The 18,644-nt window shown below is 48.3% G+C and overlaps 1 protein-coding gene across 5 annotated transcripts in view; it reads left to right on the forward strand.

The window, feature by feature from the left end:
- The window catches only part of COL27A1 (collagen type XXVII alpha 1 chain), a 214,281-nt gene that overhangs the window by 153,285 nt on the left and 42,352 nt on the right, over window positions 1-18,644 (forward strand). For all 5 annotated transcript variants that reach the window (XM_075112252.1, XM_075112254.1, XM_075112253.1 and 2 more), the window contains 9 exons: window positions 404-457; window positions 1,299-1,352; window positions 4,596-4,649; window positions 13,256-13,309; window positions 14,298-14,342; window positions 14,513-14,557; window positions 14,779-14,832; window positions 15,638-15,691; window positions 18,081-18,134. In XM_075112252.1, coding sequence (XP_074968353.1) covers window positions 404-457; window positions 1,299-1,352; window positions 4,596-4,649; window positions 13,256-13,309; window positions 14,298-14,342; window positions 14,513-14,557; window positions 14,779-14,832; window positions 15,638-15,691; window positions 18,081-18,134 — 468 coding nt within the window. The remainder of the gene's footprint in view (window positions 1-403; window positions 458-1,298; window positions 1,353-4,595; window positions 4,650-13,255; window positions 13,310-14,297; window positions 14,343-14,512; window positions 14,558-14,778; window positions 14,833-15,637; window positions 15,692-18,080; window positions 18,135-18,644) is intronic.

An 18,644-nucleotide genomic window follows, 5' to 3' on the forward strand; every position in this document is an offset into this window, starting at 1 on the left:
GGGATTATACTGCAGAACAGGGAGGGATGTCATGCCTTGGGTGGGAAGGGCTGAAGATCTGGGATCCAGTCCTAGCACTGTCCAGAGTTGAAGGTGGTCTTGAGCGCGTTGCTTGTTTCATGTTCGTCGGTGGTTTGCTGGCAATAGTAAAGTGCCCTTTCCTGGGATACAGAGGATTAGCTAATTCTTGCTGTAGTCCTTTAACTACTCTGATGAGATAGATACTTGAAATAAGGTGATGATTATTCTGTACTGGAAGCCTTTCTAGTAGAAATCTGATGGCATAGACTGCAATTTGTGGATCTTTTAGTTGTTTCATTGCTCTAGATCCCCATTGCTGCCAGCTTAGAGTGCTTGTTAGCAAAAGTCCTCACTCTTCCCCATGCACCTGTGTCTCTCCTAGGGCGACCGTGGCTCAGTGGGACCCCCAGGCCCTCCAGGAGTCAAGGGGTCGATGGTAAGGAGTAAGTCTGCATTCTCTCGCTCTTGCTGCTGCCTCTCTCTCTGTGTCCTAGCGAAGGGTGTAGCTGCTTCTTCAAGACCTTCTCCTGGTCTTTTATGTACAAGACAACAGCTGCAAATTATTCCTGTGGGGATGGGAATGGCCATTTGGCTGACTGGATATTGAGGTATAACCTCTTCCCAGCAGATACGTTCAGCACTCTCCCCTTCAGAGAAACACTGGGTTTTGACACATATTCTGTAGCTCCATCAGCTGAGGACCTGTTGTATCAAGTAGAGATAACTGGGAACTGCAAGCTATGGCACCTGAAGGGTTGCCTGTTTCCAAGCATCCTGGCTACTGTACAGGTGGGGTCCGGGCACAGGGATCTGTTGTTCGCATCCCACCACGTTGCCAGGGGCAGCTGGAGATGCGGGGCGGCTTGGGCAGCACACTCATGGTGTTTTGCTGTGCTGTGTGCACTGCCATTTGAGGCGCCTCGTCCAGGAGTGTAACAGAGGGGACCTCAGCAAGGTCTTGTCTTGCTCTGACACTTACCTCCTGTTTGCTATAGTGCAACACCCAAAGACAGATTTTCATATTAATTCAGCCCATTCTCTTCTCGGCTGTTCAGAAAATCTAGCTCCTTGTACTGCCAGCAAGGCTGGAGCTGGGCTTTTGATAGTCTGACCTTCTCCCTCTGTTTGTGAGCAATTTTACCCTGACAAATAACAGACCTGCCTGACCTTGCAAGCAGCAAACAATGCCTTTTTTCCTGTCGTCCCGCTTGGAGGAAGAAGGGCTGAGCAGATCCTGGGAATACACACCAGGCATGTTCTTTTTCCTTCCCATTTAGGGGCACCCTGGGACACCAGGAGGAGTGGGTTTTCCTGGGATTCCTGGACCAACAGTAAGTAACGGCTATCATCAGCCTGTAATGCCATAAACCAAAAATCAGCATCGCATATCCTGGACATTTATGGGCTGAGTCAAGCAACTGTGCCCCAGTCGATTTGAGTTTGGTATGGGGAAGGGGATGGGGCATGGGTGGGAGCAACACGGAAAGAGATGCTAAAGAAATAGTGGTGCTTAATTCAAACTTTCGTAGCATGTTTCCCTAATGGGGGATCCAAAACTCACAATCCAGCCTCAGTCTTTTAGCAGGACACAAGCTCATTAGCTGAAGGTGTTATTGCAAGGCCCTCTATTTCTTCTGGGAATTGTTGGCAGTACGGTGATCACATCATGCAATTCAGCAGCTGTATCCTGTGGTGGCTACATCCTACAGTGACTGCATCGTGCATTTTCAGAGACCCTCACTGGAGTGTGAGGAGCAGCAGAGTAGCTGCCCCGAGATGCACCCTCCGTCTGGATGGGCTCATCTGGCACATGTGCAGCTGTGGCTGGAGTGTGCAATTGGCGTGGAGGTAGATTTTAGTGTGGCTCCAGTTTCCCACAGCGTTATTTAGATGGAGCTCCGGCTGTCCCAGCAGCGCAAATGCCTCTGTGTGTCGTTCGCTGGAACCAAGAGAAAGGCAGCTCTGGGTGGGTACAGAGAATGGATTTTGCTCAGTGTGTGAATTCCCACAGTGTTGTTAATTGGAAGATCACAGTAGTGAAATGCCCGGGCAGTGCCAAATGTTTGGCCTCCAGATCAGCGGCAGCTCTGCCCACTGTGGGGAGCTCAGGGATGCTCTGGGCCCACCAGCTGCAGCCAGCTGCTGGCTGGGGAGAGATTTCACAGTTGCAAATAAATGAAGATGGGGGAAAGGAAAGGTGACCCTTTCCTACTGAAGAGCAGCAACGTGGCACCAGCAAAGCCCTCACAATAAAAACAGCATGATGCTGCCTGCAGCCCCCAGCAGTGAGCTGCTCTGTGGCCCCTCATGGCAGCACTTGCTGTTGAGAGAAGTTTAGGAGGCAGCTGGATCTCTCTAGATGTCCCTTTTTAAGCAACTTTCCCAGCACGTTAGCTGCTGCAGGACTTGGGGACAGCTGGAGCATTAGGCAGGCCCCCCGCTTACTCCATGCCTGCGAGCACGCGGCAGGACAGGAGCGCGTCCTTGGCGGAGGTGGGTTCTGCACTGGCCCTGTGGCAAAGAGCTCCCAGTCCCGAAGCACTATCTAGTGTACCACTAACGAGTACCTTCAGCTGAGCCTGAGGTTTGTCTTACTTCACTGGGGCCTGACGATGACAGTATGAGTTGAGGCATCAGCTCTGACTGGAGATGCCGAAACCTCTCTGCAGAGCTGTGGGAGCTGAGACCGTTTCCAGGTCCTTCCGCTTCCTTCAGTTCCCTGTTCTCCTGCAGGCAAATAACTAACAAATTTATCCAAGAAAAATGTTTCCTCCAAGACTGCATTTTAAAAAGTCATAATTCAATAAATCAAACTTCCCCACAAAGCCAGTAAATTAAATAATCCCCTAATATCAAATCCCCACTCATTAACTCCAGCTGTTTCTGCCTGTTTCTCCACCAAACATTCATTGTTTGCTTTTCAAGCCAGACCTGAGGCATGCTGTTGTCCTAAACTGTTAAAATCTCTGAGATTAAGCTATCCAGTGAGCCTCAGCAGCTCTTGCTGGCTGATAAATCCAATCGAGGGTGGTTGAGAATGGGAAGCAAAGGTATAGTCAGTGGTAGGAAACTCTGCAATTAATTTCAGCTCACTGAGGCTTGTGAACTCCTTTTCCTTCTTCTTGCTCACCATCATGGTATGTGTTTTGTGTTAATACATAGTTTTGAAAATAATGTGTACATATAGGTATATTAAAGGTCGCTTATCTTCTCCTAAACAGTTCACTGAAATTCCCAGCGTGGTACCTAGTTGTTCCCTCCACATTTTGCCATCACAACTAATGTTTCTGTGCTTGTATTTTCATAAGCTATTTGGGATAAGCTGAGACTTCCAAGTGGATATTCCAAATACCAACAAAGAATTTCATTTCAGGATGTGTTTATCATAAAAATCTCTATAAAACAGGCATCTGACACATCCACTGCTTGTCTGTGCCAGTCGCTACTGACCTCACTAGCAAAACCAAGATTTACTGTGGTTACAAATATAGTTACAGTCAACTAACTTTTCCATCTTGAGTGAGAACAGCTAAGCATTTGTATTCTGAACTTAGATGCCATGCAGAAAGATACCTCCATTCCAAAAGCAAAATCTTTATTAGTGGCAGTGGTACAAGCAGTAGGAAGATCACAGTCCAGTTTTGTTCTGATCCTTGGTGGAGTTTGCAGGGTTGACACTTGGTAAAAGCTATTAATATATAAATAGCAAAACTTGACGTGGAATGTTTGAAAGAGTAAGAATGGAATGTGTAATTTTGAGGTTTTCCTTTCTGACAGCAAAAAGGCACTAACTTTAAATATGGGTTTTTAAAGTTATAATACAGAAAGACGTCCTGTTAATGGAACATACCCTTTGATTTTTCAAACTGATAAATATTCTAACAGAAAAAAAAAAACATGTTTCATTTTCTTCTGCATTTTCTGTATGCACAGTGATGAATCAAGGGTGTACAAATCCAAATCAAAACCCAAAACTTTTCTGTAAGTGTAAGAACAACAGGATCATCTACAACACCAACAGTCTAAATGAAATTAGCATCTATCTGCCAGTACGAATATTTATGCAGCACTAACGGGGCAACCGTTACTTGAAGATAAAAATCAGTATTTGGCTGAAAAGGTCGAGCTTGGATACCTAAGAAGAGGTGTCTGATTTTGTATTTGGACAATGGAAAAACAGATCCTGGTTATTATTATTTTTGTATAGATACTGAGCAACAGCTGCTTTTAATAGCTTCGGAGGGAATTCTGGATGTTCGACTTCTCTTCAAATCACACCACTTAGACAACAGGCTGCAGATACTTAAGCGTACAAACATCAGCCAGGATACTTGGCCTAAATGTTCATAATCCAAAGACAATCAGTGAGTTAAGAAAAAAAAAAAGAAAAGAAAGGACCATTTGTAGACAAGGAAATACGGTAATGTCTTTGGCAAGAGTTTAATGAACCAACCTGCTGGTCAGGGGTCTGTACCTGAGGCCCCTGCAGATCACGTAGGAATGTGGGGTGTTGCCAACAGCTGCTGCCTTCCTCCCCCCCCCATCTTCATTTTGTTTCCCTTTTCCCCTTTCAGGGTCCAGCAGGAGTCCGTGGTGCGCCAGGGATACGAGGGATGAAAGGCCGCAGGGTAAGCACTTTCCACGAGCTTTTATCCCTCTCTGCTTTCAGCCATTGGAAAAGTAATCTGGTGGATTAGTTTGGGGGTGTAAAGATGAGCAGCATTTGGGGCAGCACCTCCACAGCCATTTTTCTACTGTGCATAAAGACTGTGGTCATTGAAGCAAGTCTTATCAGGGATGTGAATGCAAGTGATGTGTATGGGCAGAGGGGCGTCCCAGTGTAGAGTTTACTGTGGAATTGCTTGTCTTTTCCAGCCACCTGCAGTTTCAAAAGAGGGTTTATGGGCACTTCTGGTGAGGGTGGTGAAGATTTAGTCATCTGAAGATGTATCTTGGCTGGGAAAAAGGGTGCAGGTAGAAGACCAGAAAAGGTACCTTTGCTGCCAAGGGAGAGAGAGCAGCCGAGATGTGAAGTGTCGTGATTTAACCAGAGGCAGATAAAGCTGGAAATGTTATGCCATGTCATAGAATTAAGAAATGAGGCAGGCAGAAATGGAGCTGACAAGGAGCCCAACAGCCTACTCTTCCCATGTCTCCCCTTTTGTTCTCGCAGGAGTAGTATCTTCTGGCAGCGTTCGGCAGGGTTGTGAGAAAGGTGTGTTTTGCATTGCCAGTAGATCAGATTATAAGCATGTCCTGTTTCTATGTAATCTATGGGTTTTTCCAGCCCATAACACAAGGCCCTGATTTTATCTGTACATATCTAAACAGTACCACGCTGTAAGCACGTGTGAATCCTCTCTCTGCCTGGAAAGAGCAGACCCCAGCTTTGTACTGGGTGATGCTAACATCACCGACAGTGCTGCAAGTACATGTTACACTGGATAAATATTTCACAAGCACTCTGTGTCAGTTCATGTGTGGTTCTTCCTGCTCTGTTTGGGTGACAGCCGACAGCAGAATGACCTCTAGACCTGCCAAAGCTGCTTGTTTTCCTGCCTGTGACATCCAACCCATGTCCCACTGAGCTGTTCAGTCTTTCTTCTTCAGTGGGACATTTACTGCAGGAGCATCCCTGCTTTGGGTTGTTTTCCCTTGTCCAGCTGCTTTACAAAGTATTAATGGTGAGTGCACATGGGTTCTGCTGAAGGCCCCAACAACAACATATTTTGCATTTCTCCCTCCAAGGATCTTATGATATCTGTTTCCATGTTTCATTTTCAAAGACGTAGGCTGGAGTAAACTGTACATTTTACCCACCCCCAGTCTCTGCTTCTACTACAACTCCTGCTTGGGGAATTCGGGACAGCCAAGGATTGCATATGTTTCCATATACCAGAGCTAATACTCTCTTCGAATAGCTGGGACCAGCAAAAGGAAATGGAATAACCAACTAGAAAGATTTTTAACCACAGAGTTATGTACCCTGGAACTGCTTTAAGCTTTAAAAGCACAGCTAGAAGGACACCAGTAACATCTAAGCCTGGCAGATGCGTATCAGGGTTCAGCTTTTAACTTGTGGCTGGGAAAAACAACTTCTTGCCTCTGTTCTCCTTGGTGGGAAGGTCCATGGATCTCTCTCCCCAGCTCTGCTTTTGGAGGGTCCCCTGGGGAGCGAGGTTTCTCCGTGCTCCATAGCAGCGATTAACCGAGCTGTCCGGGACATCTGTGATCATGACAGATGAGAAACTGGAGGAACTTTTCACAGGAGAGCTTTGAACGGACAGTGGAAAATATCTCAAGGTAAAACTATAGCACAGAGCTGAACGGGAAGTGCCTTCTGAATGAATCCAGGCTGCTGACTGTGCGGACTCTTGGAGAGGTGGGTCCTCCGAGGAGATCAGACATTTCTGCCAGTGCCTTTAATGTATGCAGTGACAAAGAAGGAGTCCCAGCGCTGCCCTCTCCCAGCTGCCAGCCAGGGACGCCAGCCGCATCCCCTGGCACTGAGCCTTTCCTTACGGCAGGCAGCCGCGCGCAACTGTGGTGTTTGGCTCTTGCGTTCTGAGAGATTCACTTGCATCCATCTTCTTCGGCTTCTTACATCTATGTTGTCCTGAAGTCCTCAACCCACAAGGAGACCACAGCTGACCAGGCCATTTTCAGCTCCACTGGTACTGTCAGGAATGACGAAGGGGATATTTATTATCACATGAGGTAAAACCAAGTCAAAAGCTGGATTCAGCTCCGAAGAAAGTCAGTTGGCTGGCACAGCAGGGACCTGCCTTTGAGCATAGCTAGATCCAGAGAGAGGGTGCCAAACCCTCAGGAGAAATCCTGCAGGACACCAACTGCCGCCAGCACTGTCCATTCTCAAAACGATGTACCACATGGTAGAGACGTTCAGCTTCAGGGCCCTGCATTGAGTTTCCTCTCCAGATGTTGAGTCCAGCAGACCCTCTGACAGTCATTCCCCCTGGACAATTCTCCACTGAGGAAGCCCAGACTTCAAAGTGCATCCCAGCCCTGAAAACCAGGAATGCAGCAGCAGCTCTGGCCCAGCTGGCTGCAGAGCCCTGCGAAAAGCCACCCCAGGAAGCGCAGAATGTGGGGGAAGGACAGGAGGCAGTGCCCAGGGAAGAGGGTGCGTTACAGTCTTCATCTTGCCCTAAGGGCACCAGTAGCAGAGAAGGCTAAGCCTCTGCCAGCGGGTGCCAAACTGGTGCCCTGCGCTGATCCTGCCCTCAACACCCGCTGCTGGACTGTGGCGTGGCAGAGATTTGGTGGATTTGAGCACCGCAGTGATATAATCAGTACAGAATTTGCGAGACAGACGGACATCCTTTCTAAGAGGAGGAACTTGGGCTCTACTCTGAACTCCTACAGATTGCAGTGAATATGATGTGGGAAAGTCAGTATTGTAAGGACCAGCAGATCTCCTGCCTGGAGGATTTCTGGTTTGTATCTATCTCTCACACATTTTCCTTCTCTTTATACTCTCAGAAGATATTCCAAGCACATAGTATTCTTTGTTTGCTCAGTTTGTCCTGCTATTCCAGCTCTTGGTTTTCTCAGGATGGGGAAATGATCCCCCAATTGTAATTTCAGACATTACCCTCTGTCTATCCTAGTTTACAAAAGGGACGTAATTCAATTCAGAGTGGAAACATGAATGCAGCTTCTGCCAGATGTTTGTGGATTCCATGAGCTCTGTTTGTGGATACTTCATTAAAGTAATTTTGCTTTTGAAGGAAACGTAAATAGCAAATATGGTTTCAATTGTAAAGAACAATGGAGACTTTTGGGGGTCTGTATTTATGTTGTGATAGCTTTTGTATTGTCAAGATATAAGTACAAATTTTAAATAGAAAATTCTTCAAAAATTGTAACCTTCTTTTTAGTCACGACAGGGCTATTGTTCCTTCCCAAGTCTTTGTTTAGCCCATTAAACTGATACTGAAACTGAACAACCTTCCATAAATGTGATTTCCCCTCTCCTTTTCCCTAAGGACAAGAAACTTGGACCTGTGAGCCCAGGGTTATTTCCCTTTATCCGTACTCAATGTAGCACTTAGACATGTGCTTAACGTTCAGCTAGTGACACCTATGCACATGTTTGACCCTAATTTTTTAACCAAATCAAGGTTTAAATTTGGAGGCGGCTGATTCAGCAAGTCCCTCACCCTCTCTCACTTAAATTCAAAAGCATATTTCTGTTAATCGACCCCTCACAGCAGGAAAATGTGTGGTCTCCAGCACCCTCTCTTGAGGATAGTGTTATCAAAAAGCCCAGGTTTTGACTGAGAACCTCTAAAAGGCTAAATATCAACTGGAGCCATGACTTTGCAACTCGGATCATAAAGCTGCGCCTGAAATCCTGCTGTAAAGCAACCTACCTTGCCCCGTTCTTCTGGCCAAGGTGTCCGTCACTGTTTCTGGCATTTTATCCTCTCACTGGAGAGGATGCTGGGTGCTGCCTCAGGCGACTCAGAGGAGCTTTTCAAATCCCAAAGCACATTTCTCTTTTCCACCGTTCCATTCATTCATCAAGGTCCTGCTTTAACTGTTGCCCAGGTGAAGGCTGCAAAGACAAGATAAGACGTGCGCACCGGCACCCCCAGCACTCCACACGTCTGAGCGGGAAAGGACCACTATCTCTCTGCCACATGGACCCGATGCATCGCAGCATCACTGGCTGCAGGAATTTGTAAATGCTAGGGATTTGTGAAGTGGTGTTATCTAAGCAAACCTGAAAATAGTTGCTTTTTCTAAGCCTAGAGGAGAAGATGTTCATGGGGAAAAAAAGCTGAGGTATATCATTTTGCTCCCAGGGATCCTTCTAGTTGGCTGAAAAAGCATTAGAAGTGTTTGAGGAAAAGTTAGCTACAGATCTATGGCCAGCAATGTCTCCCTTCAGCTTCAGTCAAGGCATCTGCTTGCTTTTCATTTGGCCAGACTGTGACAGTGAAATATCAATATTTGGATAACGTGGTAAGGAAGAAGCTTTGGATTTCTGGAAAGGAGCTACTGACTGCTTATTCGTGCTGCTGCTTCTGCTATTCGGAGGCTGGTTACTGGCTCTCTTTGAGCTCTGATTATATGTTTAAACCTGGGGAAATGCAGCACTGCTTTGCAGGAGCACCTTGTTGAGTATTTAGCTCTGTTCTGCAGGGATGTTTTCTACTCTAGCAGCAGGGTAGCCCTCTATTGCCTCCCATGGACTAGCAATAAACCTGAGATGCAAAGCCTGGAGCTGAATTCCCCTGCATTTGTGAGCTGATGCTGTTCATATCTAGCCAACATCGTAACACTTTGTTTAGTCTGGGGTTGCTGATAGTGCTGCTCTGTATTGCATGTTTCTGAGGGAAATACTGCCTTGGCCTGTGTACCCACTGATCATGTGGCACTGTGACCTTTAGCTACTATTGATGGAGCCTACATTAAAAATAACTCATGATTAAAGGGGGTAGAATGTGATTGCAGGTGAGATTTGCAAGAACTTAACACTAGCTTTCTACTACATAGCTCCGTGGGAGCCTACACAGGGATTACAGTGAGAAATGTGCCCACATAAGACATTGAAACCAGAATTTTAAAAATGCTGGGCTCTGCCCATCCCTGAGTGTCTTGCTGCCTGCTGAGATTCAGGACCTCAGCATAAGTGTGACTTATTGCAACTGAAGCATCAGCATTCAGACACAGGGTCACAGCGGTGATTTTCTGCGTGATACCAGTTTGGCTGCTCTTGCCTGGTAACAACAAAAAGGGGGAAGTAGGTAGCAATGAGCAACAACACTTGGTCTCACGGTTCATGTGCTGAAGTGCATGCACTGCCCTGCGCATGCGTGACCTTGGGTGAACTGCTCTGAGATGGACATGGCAATGCCTTCGGGCTGCATATTCATGTCCAACTGGCTTTGGTGAAACAGTTGAGCAGGTTCCTAAATGCTCCATCAGTCATGAACCTGTATCTCTCTGTGCCTTGGCTGCACATGTGCAGAGGAACAGACAGATCTCGATTTAACTCTCTGGTTTTTTTCCTGTTTACATTGTAAAGCTACTTGGAGCTTGCACTGTTTGTACAGCCCTGGCCCAACGGGACCTCTCCAGAGCTGTGTACTGCAATATCAATACTGACATAGACTAAAGAAAAGCTGCCTTCTCTGTTTCATGGGCTGCTAGAGATGCTGACACCGCTAATAAAGCCATGCCTTTCACTGCATGCTCCTTACCCCATTCTTAGGATGGGTCCATGCTGCATATGCCCTTAGAGCTTGTTCCCCGAGGTGCCTCTCTGCATGCTCACCCGGGTCCCTCTGCCCTGTCATGCTCAGGGTAGGCACGCCTGGCTGTTCAGTTAATTTTGAAGCACTGAGGGTCCAAGGGGAGCCCGGGAACTGCGTACAGCCCCGCCTGCAAGGCCAAGCCGCAGGTCTGCAGGAGGAAGGCACCGTGCTGTGCCTTGCGGCATTTGGCATGGGATGCTCCCCAGAGAGCTGCCAGCACCTAACTCATTCATCTCTAACCGGTGTTGTCAGTAAAAGAGTTTTTAAGATTTAACTAATTGACTAAATGTAGCTTTTCCTGTCAGGGCAAATTAGGGGAACCCTTTATGCTGGGTTTCAGCCCAGGAGGCTGGAGAAGATGAAGTTTTCCACATGCATTTGCGAATACAAGGTCACTTTCTCATTCTTTAGGTCAGGTGCCAATGAGGTGTGTTGTGATGGGATTAGGCAGGTGACTGCTGTGAAGTGAGATTGCCCTGGCAGATCCTGCCATGCTGGTGATAGGGCTCAGCTGGAAGAAACAAGGATACCATAAACACTTCCCCAGCCAGCCAGCTAGCCCTGCCAGGTTGAACTGCTGAGAACTACAGCCATCACTGCCTTTGCTGCAGTGCTGAGTGAGAGCTGAAGGCACCCAACAGCTTCCACCCAGCTCAGAGCAGCCCGGCACTGGCAAAGGTACTGGACAGGGCAAGACAGGCTACAGAAGATGAGTCGGAGGGGCCAGATGCATCCCACTTTCCTTCCCTGGCAGCATTTGTCCTGGAAAGGAAACCTGTAACCTGGGTCGTCACTGTTGTTTCCATGTCTCGCTTGCCCCTGATCCCTGCTCCCTCATTCTGTAATACCAGGGCTGAGGATAATCCTTCTCCTCTGCACATCCTTCCTCTTCTTCACAAGCAGGTCACCCCATCATCTTGGATGGTAAAGATGTAGTTGCACAAAATACCTGAATGGCTGCTCAAAGAGGAGCGGAGCAGGTTGTTTTCCAGGGAAGATGAGAGATTGGGTGGCAGTGCTTTTGCTGGGTTTCCGGGTGTCCCAGTCGCCCCAGGCAGCTCCCCAGATGCCTCCAAGCTCTCCCACTACTGCAAGTTAAAGTACGGTCTGACTTGCGCTGTCGGTAGCCCTGCATTTAAATGACCTTCTGGTTTATGTCATTGTGCTTTGAGGTCTATGGGGACATGGTTTAATAAAACCTTCAGTCTTTGCTGCTCTCTGATCTAGTGGCCAGCATGAGCCAGGGCACTTGGTGTCTAGGGCTGGAGAGAGCTGCCATTGTATTAGTGTAGCAAGGCCCGACCTGTGAAACGCCCCATTTGGTTGTGGTGTTCCCATCTGGTGCACAGCCCTTTTCTGTCTGTCCTGGAGACCAGGCTGAGCATTCTTTAGAGCTGTGTCTTACTGGCATGCAATACAGGCTTTTGGTTATTTAATCGCTGGTACACAAAGCGGCACGAGGTTTTGCCAAGCACAGAAGTTTTTGCATTATTTTATATTGACAATGTTTTTCTGCTGTAATAATTTGGCTGTGTTTCCTATACATCTTCTGCTGCTACACTGCCTTTCTTTGTGAGTCTCTCTCTCTTCGCCTGTCATACTGGAGTTGCTTTTCTAACGCATTGGCTCCCTAGCCCTGTTATTGCTTTTGGCACTCAGTTTGCATCCCGATTAAGCACATTGGCTCCTGTTTTCTCTATTTCCACATTGGCCTGCTCTCAGGATTCCTCTTAGCACTATATTCTAGCACCGCTCTGTGTTTTTATTTATTATTTATATTGCAGTAGCGCCTAAGAGTCCCAACTGAGCTCATGGCCTGATTATGAACATGACGTGCATTAATAGAGTCTCTTGATATGCCCTTTTTTAAGTGTATTATTTTCCCTGACCATGGCTCTGTTTATTCTCTGTCAGCGTGACGCACTGGTTTCTGGGGTTCAAATGGTGCAGAGAGCTGTGTGTTCAGCTCTTCTGAAATTAGCTTGAAACCTAGACCACAGTTATCCCCTCTTTGAGGCCAGCGTTCTCCTTGCCTAGCACCCTCTGGAAGAACAAGGACACCTCTTCCTCAAGGATGCCCGAGCCGCACCATGAGCTGATCAATTTTAGCTAATGACATCCAGGATCTGTCTGGCCTCTCGTACGTGCCCCGAGCATTTGCAGCAGTGTGTGTGTCCCGTACACCTCCCGAGGCCCTCGTGCCCGCTGCACGCACGCGGGAGCAGACGCCGGGCACAGAACCAGGCGTGCCAAAGCAGGCACAGCCAGCTCCGCTCCTCCCAGCATGCATATGCATGAGCACCTGCCTGAGCCTTAACAGCAGCCGGTTCTTTAAATAGCAGGTAACTGTAGCTGAAGGCCTGGAGTTCAGCTGCCAGCAAATATACCCTGCGCTTCGGGAGCAGTTTGGGGCCCAGGACAGCTGTGAGGCACTGGGTGGTGGGTGCTTGTGTGCCTCTCTATTTTGTAGCTTTATTGCCCTGACTGTGACCATGAGGCAGTGTGGTACGCCGAGGGTTAAGGGCAGGGGCAGTTGGAAAAGCGGGGGTTTCTGGGAAGGGAGAGGTTTGCTGTCAATAAGGCTAGAAGTGCAAGTCTGTGCCTTGCAAAACCCTTGTCATGTAACTATTTCCTGAAAATAAGGCTGTTACTGGCCAGCCTTTCTCCTCGGCCTTTGGGTTGTGGTTGGTAGTTGGTTTAACAGGAATAAACAGTATTTTGGTGCTGTGTGCTGGTAAGTGGTGAGAAATGAAGCACTGAAGCACAGAAGCGATCTTTTGAGTCCTGGGCTCTCTGCTGCTGTGCTCAACCCAAAGAGGCATAGGTTGGCTTAGCCAGGACTGATCTCATGGACTTTCCTGGTGGCCAAGGCTAGGGTGACTGCTGTATTTTCCAGAGAGACATATACTCTGTGTTCTTATTTTTGCCTCTCTTCTGCTTTTTTTCAGGGTGCCAGAGGGCCTGATGGACCAGTAGGCGAGCCAGGGTCACGAGGTGTCAAGGTGAATGCCAGTGGGTGGCCAGGTTGGCCAAGGCTGCTTTTAGCTTAGTTGTGAGATGCCCTGGACAGGATCAAGGTCACATCCTCCTCCACAAACAGGGGATGGTCGATCACTCCATGAGGATCAACCAGCAGGGATGAATCTTTTGTGAAGCCAGAGTAAAATCTGTCCAAAGTAGGCATCAGGGCCCTTGCTGCCAGGGTCTGAGACCATGAATACAGAAGCACTCCATAAATCTAAAAGGGCCTCTGCTAAAATAATGGGGTCTGTCAGAGGACTGGGAGTAGCTTTAACTGGCAGTGAGCGCGCTTTACTGTTGTATCTAAATGTAGCACAAAAATCAGAGCAATTTAACATAACTGGTAAAATATGACCTAAGGGAATATGTATCTGTTCTAATGTACTTCGTGTTAATTAGATCAGAACAGTTAAAAAACACAGGGCAGGAGGTGCCTGGTACAAAGAGAACCTGGCAGATACCCTGCGTGAGCAGACCCTCATCCAAGGTGAGCCTGCTCCAGGACAGGCTTTGAGAGGGGTGCATGGGAGAGTTTCTCCCATTGGCAGCAGTCTGATGTGAGAGTAGTGCAGCAGAGCCGGACCCTTGTCCTACCATTGAATGTCACAGACCCCATGCCCTGCATGGCCCACGTGGCCCTATGAATGCAATTGGGATGGGGAATCTCCCTTATTTCATGCCCTGCCAGACAGGGCTGTGCCGAGTCAGCTGAGAATCCCAGCCTCCTCCAGAGCAGTGTTTGCTCAAAAATCCTTAGGTCATGCAGCCCATGGCCCACACTCCCTGCTGGGAGGGGTGTTCCTCAGGGCAGGATGCTGGGCATTTGGCCTCTCAAATGCTGCAGGGAACTGGAGTTCCCATGTTCCCATTTGACACCCAAAAACACAAGAGCAGATAGGCTGGGGCAGAAAAGCATCGCCAATAGAGTTTGCACTCTTGCCAACATGCATTTGTCTTTTTGCTCTGCAGGGCCGACCAGGGGAGCCAGGCAAGCTGGGGCCAGATGGGCTGCAGGTATGTCCTCTGTGAGAGCCAGTGCCTGCCAAACCTGGCGTGGGGTCAAACCCCCATGGGGGTACCCACACATATGCTGTGCCCAGGGAACTGCAGCTTCTCCTGGCCAGAGCTCCGCAGGTGGCCCAGCACATTCCCGGCTGCTAATTGCTCTAACTGTGTGTTCACAGGGGAAGATGGGTGAGACCGGGGAGACAGGAGCACGTGGCTTCCCAGTAAGTGTCTATCCCTTGTGCTTCCTTTCATAACCTCAGTTTCACGCGAGTCCATACACTTTGGGTCCTGGTCCAGGTGGAGGAACTTGGACAGTGTGTCACTCTTACAGGGCCACCTCTCTGCTCCTTTTACTGGAGTGTTTGAGGTGCACATCACTGCCTAGAGACATGAAAGATTGCTGCTGGGCTGGAGCTGACCTTGGTGGTTTTAATTTTTCTAGGGTATCCAAGGACCTTCTGGACCTCCAGGAGCAAAAGGGGCTCCAGGCGACCCGGCAAGTGTCTTATCACTCACTCTCTCTTCATCTGTCTTTCCTTGCACATACACAGACACTTCATTTCTTTCTCTGTTTATCTCTTCCCCACCACTCATTCCCATTCCCAGCTTCTCTGTCCTTGCCAATTCCATCATGGTCAGAGATGTGAAAGACTTGGCTAGAGTCCTTGGAGGCATGAGGAAAGAGAAAGTCAGACCCCTGGAAAGCAAAAGGGAGCCATGGATCAACCAGGGAGAGTGTAGGATACAGCCTGCAATGGATTTCAGAAAGGAAGGGAGAGAAGAAGGGCAAGGCTGGGTCTGGGACAGGGTCAGATGTAATGGGAGGAGCTGGGCTGGGCTGGAAGGTAGAGCAGAAGTGGGACCAGGAGGAAGGCTGATAGTGTCAGAACTGAGCCCACAGCTTTGAGGGACGCACTGGGAGATGACAGGTGAAGACACAGACTTCAAGGAGGCTTCAGGACCACCGAATCAGGAAGAGGGGTCGTCTCCTGCTCTCTGTGTCTATGGGGACTGACCCGGACTATGAAGGGAAAGGGTAAATCAGGCATTTTCAGGTTGCCAGCTGCAGTTGCTTTAGGCAGGAGCCAGAAAGACGAAGGGCCTTCTGCACTGTTTCTCTGTTAAGGTGCCTCAGTGTTAATGCACACTCATTGCTGGCTTCCTGGCCACCTCGTACGTGCTGCATAGCTCCGCTGTGATGCGGGAGGGAACTGGTGTTTTATCTTAAAGGCCGTGAAAGTGATGGCCCTTCAGAAATGAAAACAGTTGTATGAAAAGAGCCTTGTGTCTCTGTTTTTCAGGGGCCACAAGGACCACAGGGGCCACCTGGGCCTTTGGGAGAAATTGGGCATAAGGTAGGTCTGATCTTTGCTCCTAATTATTTTCCCCTTGTATCAAAGAGTGGCAGGACTGAGAGGAGTAAATGCACAAAGGTGCATCCCGCCGCACCTGGGGACACGAACAGGAAGGATTTCCCTCAAGTCTGAAAGTCAATTTCCAAAGCAAACAGTGAAAATCAGAAATTCAGGATCATCATTATCATCACAGCCTATAGACACCCAGTTGATAGATGTGCAGACCCATCTTCACAAGAGAAATATTTCAAAGCTGACCACACCAACAAGCATGTGCCAGGCATGGGTCTACAACCACATGAGAGACCACCTTTCTGCACCAGGGTGCAGAGTCAGGGACCAAATACAGTAACAATTCAAACTGAAAACTGGTCTTTTCTTCCGCCCTCACTGGTGCCGTTGCTGACAAGACACAGTGGAAGAAGCTCAGAGAAATGCCTTTGCTGCTGACTGTGCTTTTGGGTTGCTGTTGTCATGAGGCAATGGCAAAACACACGATAACCAAAGCAGTAGCAGCTGCCAAACAGTGCCCTAATGGAGCACAGGACATGCCTCCATGGTTTCCCCCTAACTCGTCTGCAGTCTTGGCTTGATTTCACTCCCCTTGAACTATTATAGTCTTGGCTGTTTATACCTGATGTGCCAGTTCACTGTGGGTAGCTCCTTTCCACAGGTCCCAAGCTGTAATATAGATATGATGTTTCACTTGGTTGTGAAAACAGCAGCAAAGGTGCCTTTTAATGCAGTCTACTGCGAAGTGTATGAGTCATGAAAGTTTCCATTCTCATGGCTGCTAGACTGGATGGAGTGAGCTCTCAGTGTGGTAAACCACACTGGGGAGCTGGAAAGCTGCTACCGAGCCACTCTGGATGTTGCCAACCAAGAAAGTACAGAGCTTTATTCAAATCTGTGACTCTTCCAGGAGCCTTTCTCTGCACTGGCACCTCTGGTGAAACCAAAGCAGGACTTTTGCTTTCATTGGAGCTTGAAATTTCTCATTGTGTGACTTGACCATTTGTTCATATACCTAACATCCACCCTTCACCCACCTCTGCTTGAATCCTTTTCAGCAAGCTAGGAACTGGCTTTACTCCCTGGGCAGCTGAGTCCTCCCTTGATTATGTGCTTTTTTCTTTTATTTTTAACTGCAAAGAGAAGGAAGATTGTTGTCCGGAAAGCAAATATGATAAGTAAATAAACCACTCAATTCCTTTAAAGTCAAGCTTTGCTGTCCCATCTTTGGACTTGTTTCACATATTCTCATTTCCCATGCTTCCCAGGGGTAGTAGAAAATGTACAAAGATTAAAGCTCCCGACTGATCTCTGTACCAAAGGTATCTAATGAACAAGGCTGCATCTCAGGCTACCCTCTATCACAAGGCTGCACGTGGCAGCTGGACGCCAAGTAACAGTTTGCAAGGTCATTGTCTCATCTTCACTCTATCTTTCCATAGATTTCCAGGTCAGCTGCTCATTTTTGATTCTCTGAGGGATGCCAAGCCCCTCTGCCAGGGTCTATGCTCAGATAGATAAGGCCATGTTATCTCATCTGCCAGCCACTTTCTTTCAGCTCGTACAGCCTGGCAGCAGCCCTGGGCTGTGGGTTTCTGGTCCAAGCCCAGTTGCTGGCATTAGGATGTTTTTTGGCCCATCACAGCCAGAGAAAGTGGGTGATAGATGTTGAGGCTAATCTGGCCAAAGTTTGTACTGGAGGGTTTGGTGTAACCTTGCTGTTCTTGGCTCCCTTTAGCTGTCCTGGAGCTGGTAGCACTGTCAGGCCCTTGCCTCTCCGGGACTGCGGGCCAGTGGCTCAGATCAAGGCTGTGTCGTCTGGGGCAGCTCCTCCTGCAAAGGCAGGGCAATTCACTGGGTGTGCAAACCCTGAGACTGCCTTAACGCTTAGCCCTGGCCAAAACAAGACTGGTGGCACGGAGAGTGTGCTCACGCCAGTGGTAATGGAGAAGTGGGGTTGCAGGGAGCATTTTTGTTATCCGCTGTATCAGCCACCTGCCGAACCCTTGTGAAGGGCTTTCAAGTCTAATTCTTGACCTTTTCCCTTCTTTCCCAAGTAGTCCCAGTGCTGCTCCCCAGTGTGGTTACTAACCTTAGAAAGCAGAGGGGCTGGAAGGAGTTAGAGAGAGGTGCTTGCCAGAGTTGGCTGGGGAGAGGGGAGGTGTGAGAGACGAGCAGAGCCCTCCCAGGAGCCAGGCACGAGGGGGTACTGGGCCTCTTTGATGCTGCATACCCTGAGCCAGCTCCAGGGAGGTAATTACATTGCAACCAGGGCTCCGCTGTCCCAGGAGGGCTCTGCTAAAGGAATTATGTCTTTGATCTTGCTTTCTACTTGGTCATAATGGGTTTTTTCATTATCTTTTTTTTTTTTTTCCAGGGACCGCCTGGCTCAGTGGGACAACCAGGCCTTGCAGGTGAACCTGGCATGAAGGTAAGAAAAACTCTTAGTGCAATTTCTCTGTCAGACCAGGGAGATAATGGCAACTTTTGTTCCTGCAGGACTGGTAACATTGCAGGTTAACCCTCCAGGAGCCAAAGCAGCCAGCATAGTCAAAAAAAGATAAAGCGTATAAAATAAAATCAGGTTAACTTTAAGCCCTTGGTTACAAATTCTGAGCCCCATCCCAAGGGGGGGGCTGTTGGCGCTGGGGAGAAGCACTGTCCCAGGGGTATTCTGCCCCTAGAGATGTGAAGGGCCTTGGAAATGAAGCTTAACTCTTTTGCCAATCCAAAATCTGAGTGGAGAAAGGAGTCCTTGAGACCAAGAGGTCCAGGCAGCTTCTAATATAAAACAAGAAGAGTCTAAGACGTCCCAAACTTAAAAATACTCTCAGACATGGTTCTACCACAGTTTCCAAGCCCTGTGGGGACTGAACTCCTGTGATGGTTATGGGGGAAGGGTGCTGTGCTCCAGAGCCATGAATGCACCTTCTTGTCCACA

This window comes from Phalacrocorax aristotelis, chromosome 17, assembly GCF_949628215.1.
Source record: "Phalacrocorax aristotelis chromosome 17, bGulAri2.1, whole genome shotgun sequence".
Taxonomy (NCBI): Eukaryota; Metazoa; Chordata; class Aves; order Suliformes; family Phalacrocoracidae; genus Phalacrocorax; species Phalacrocorax aristotelis.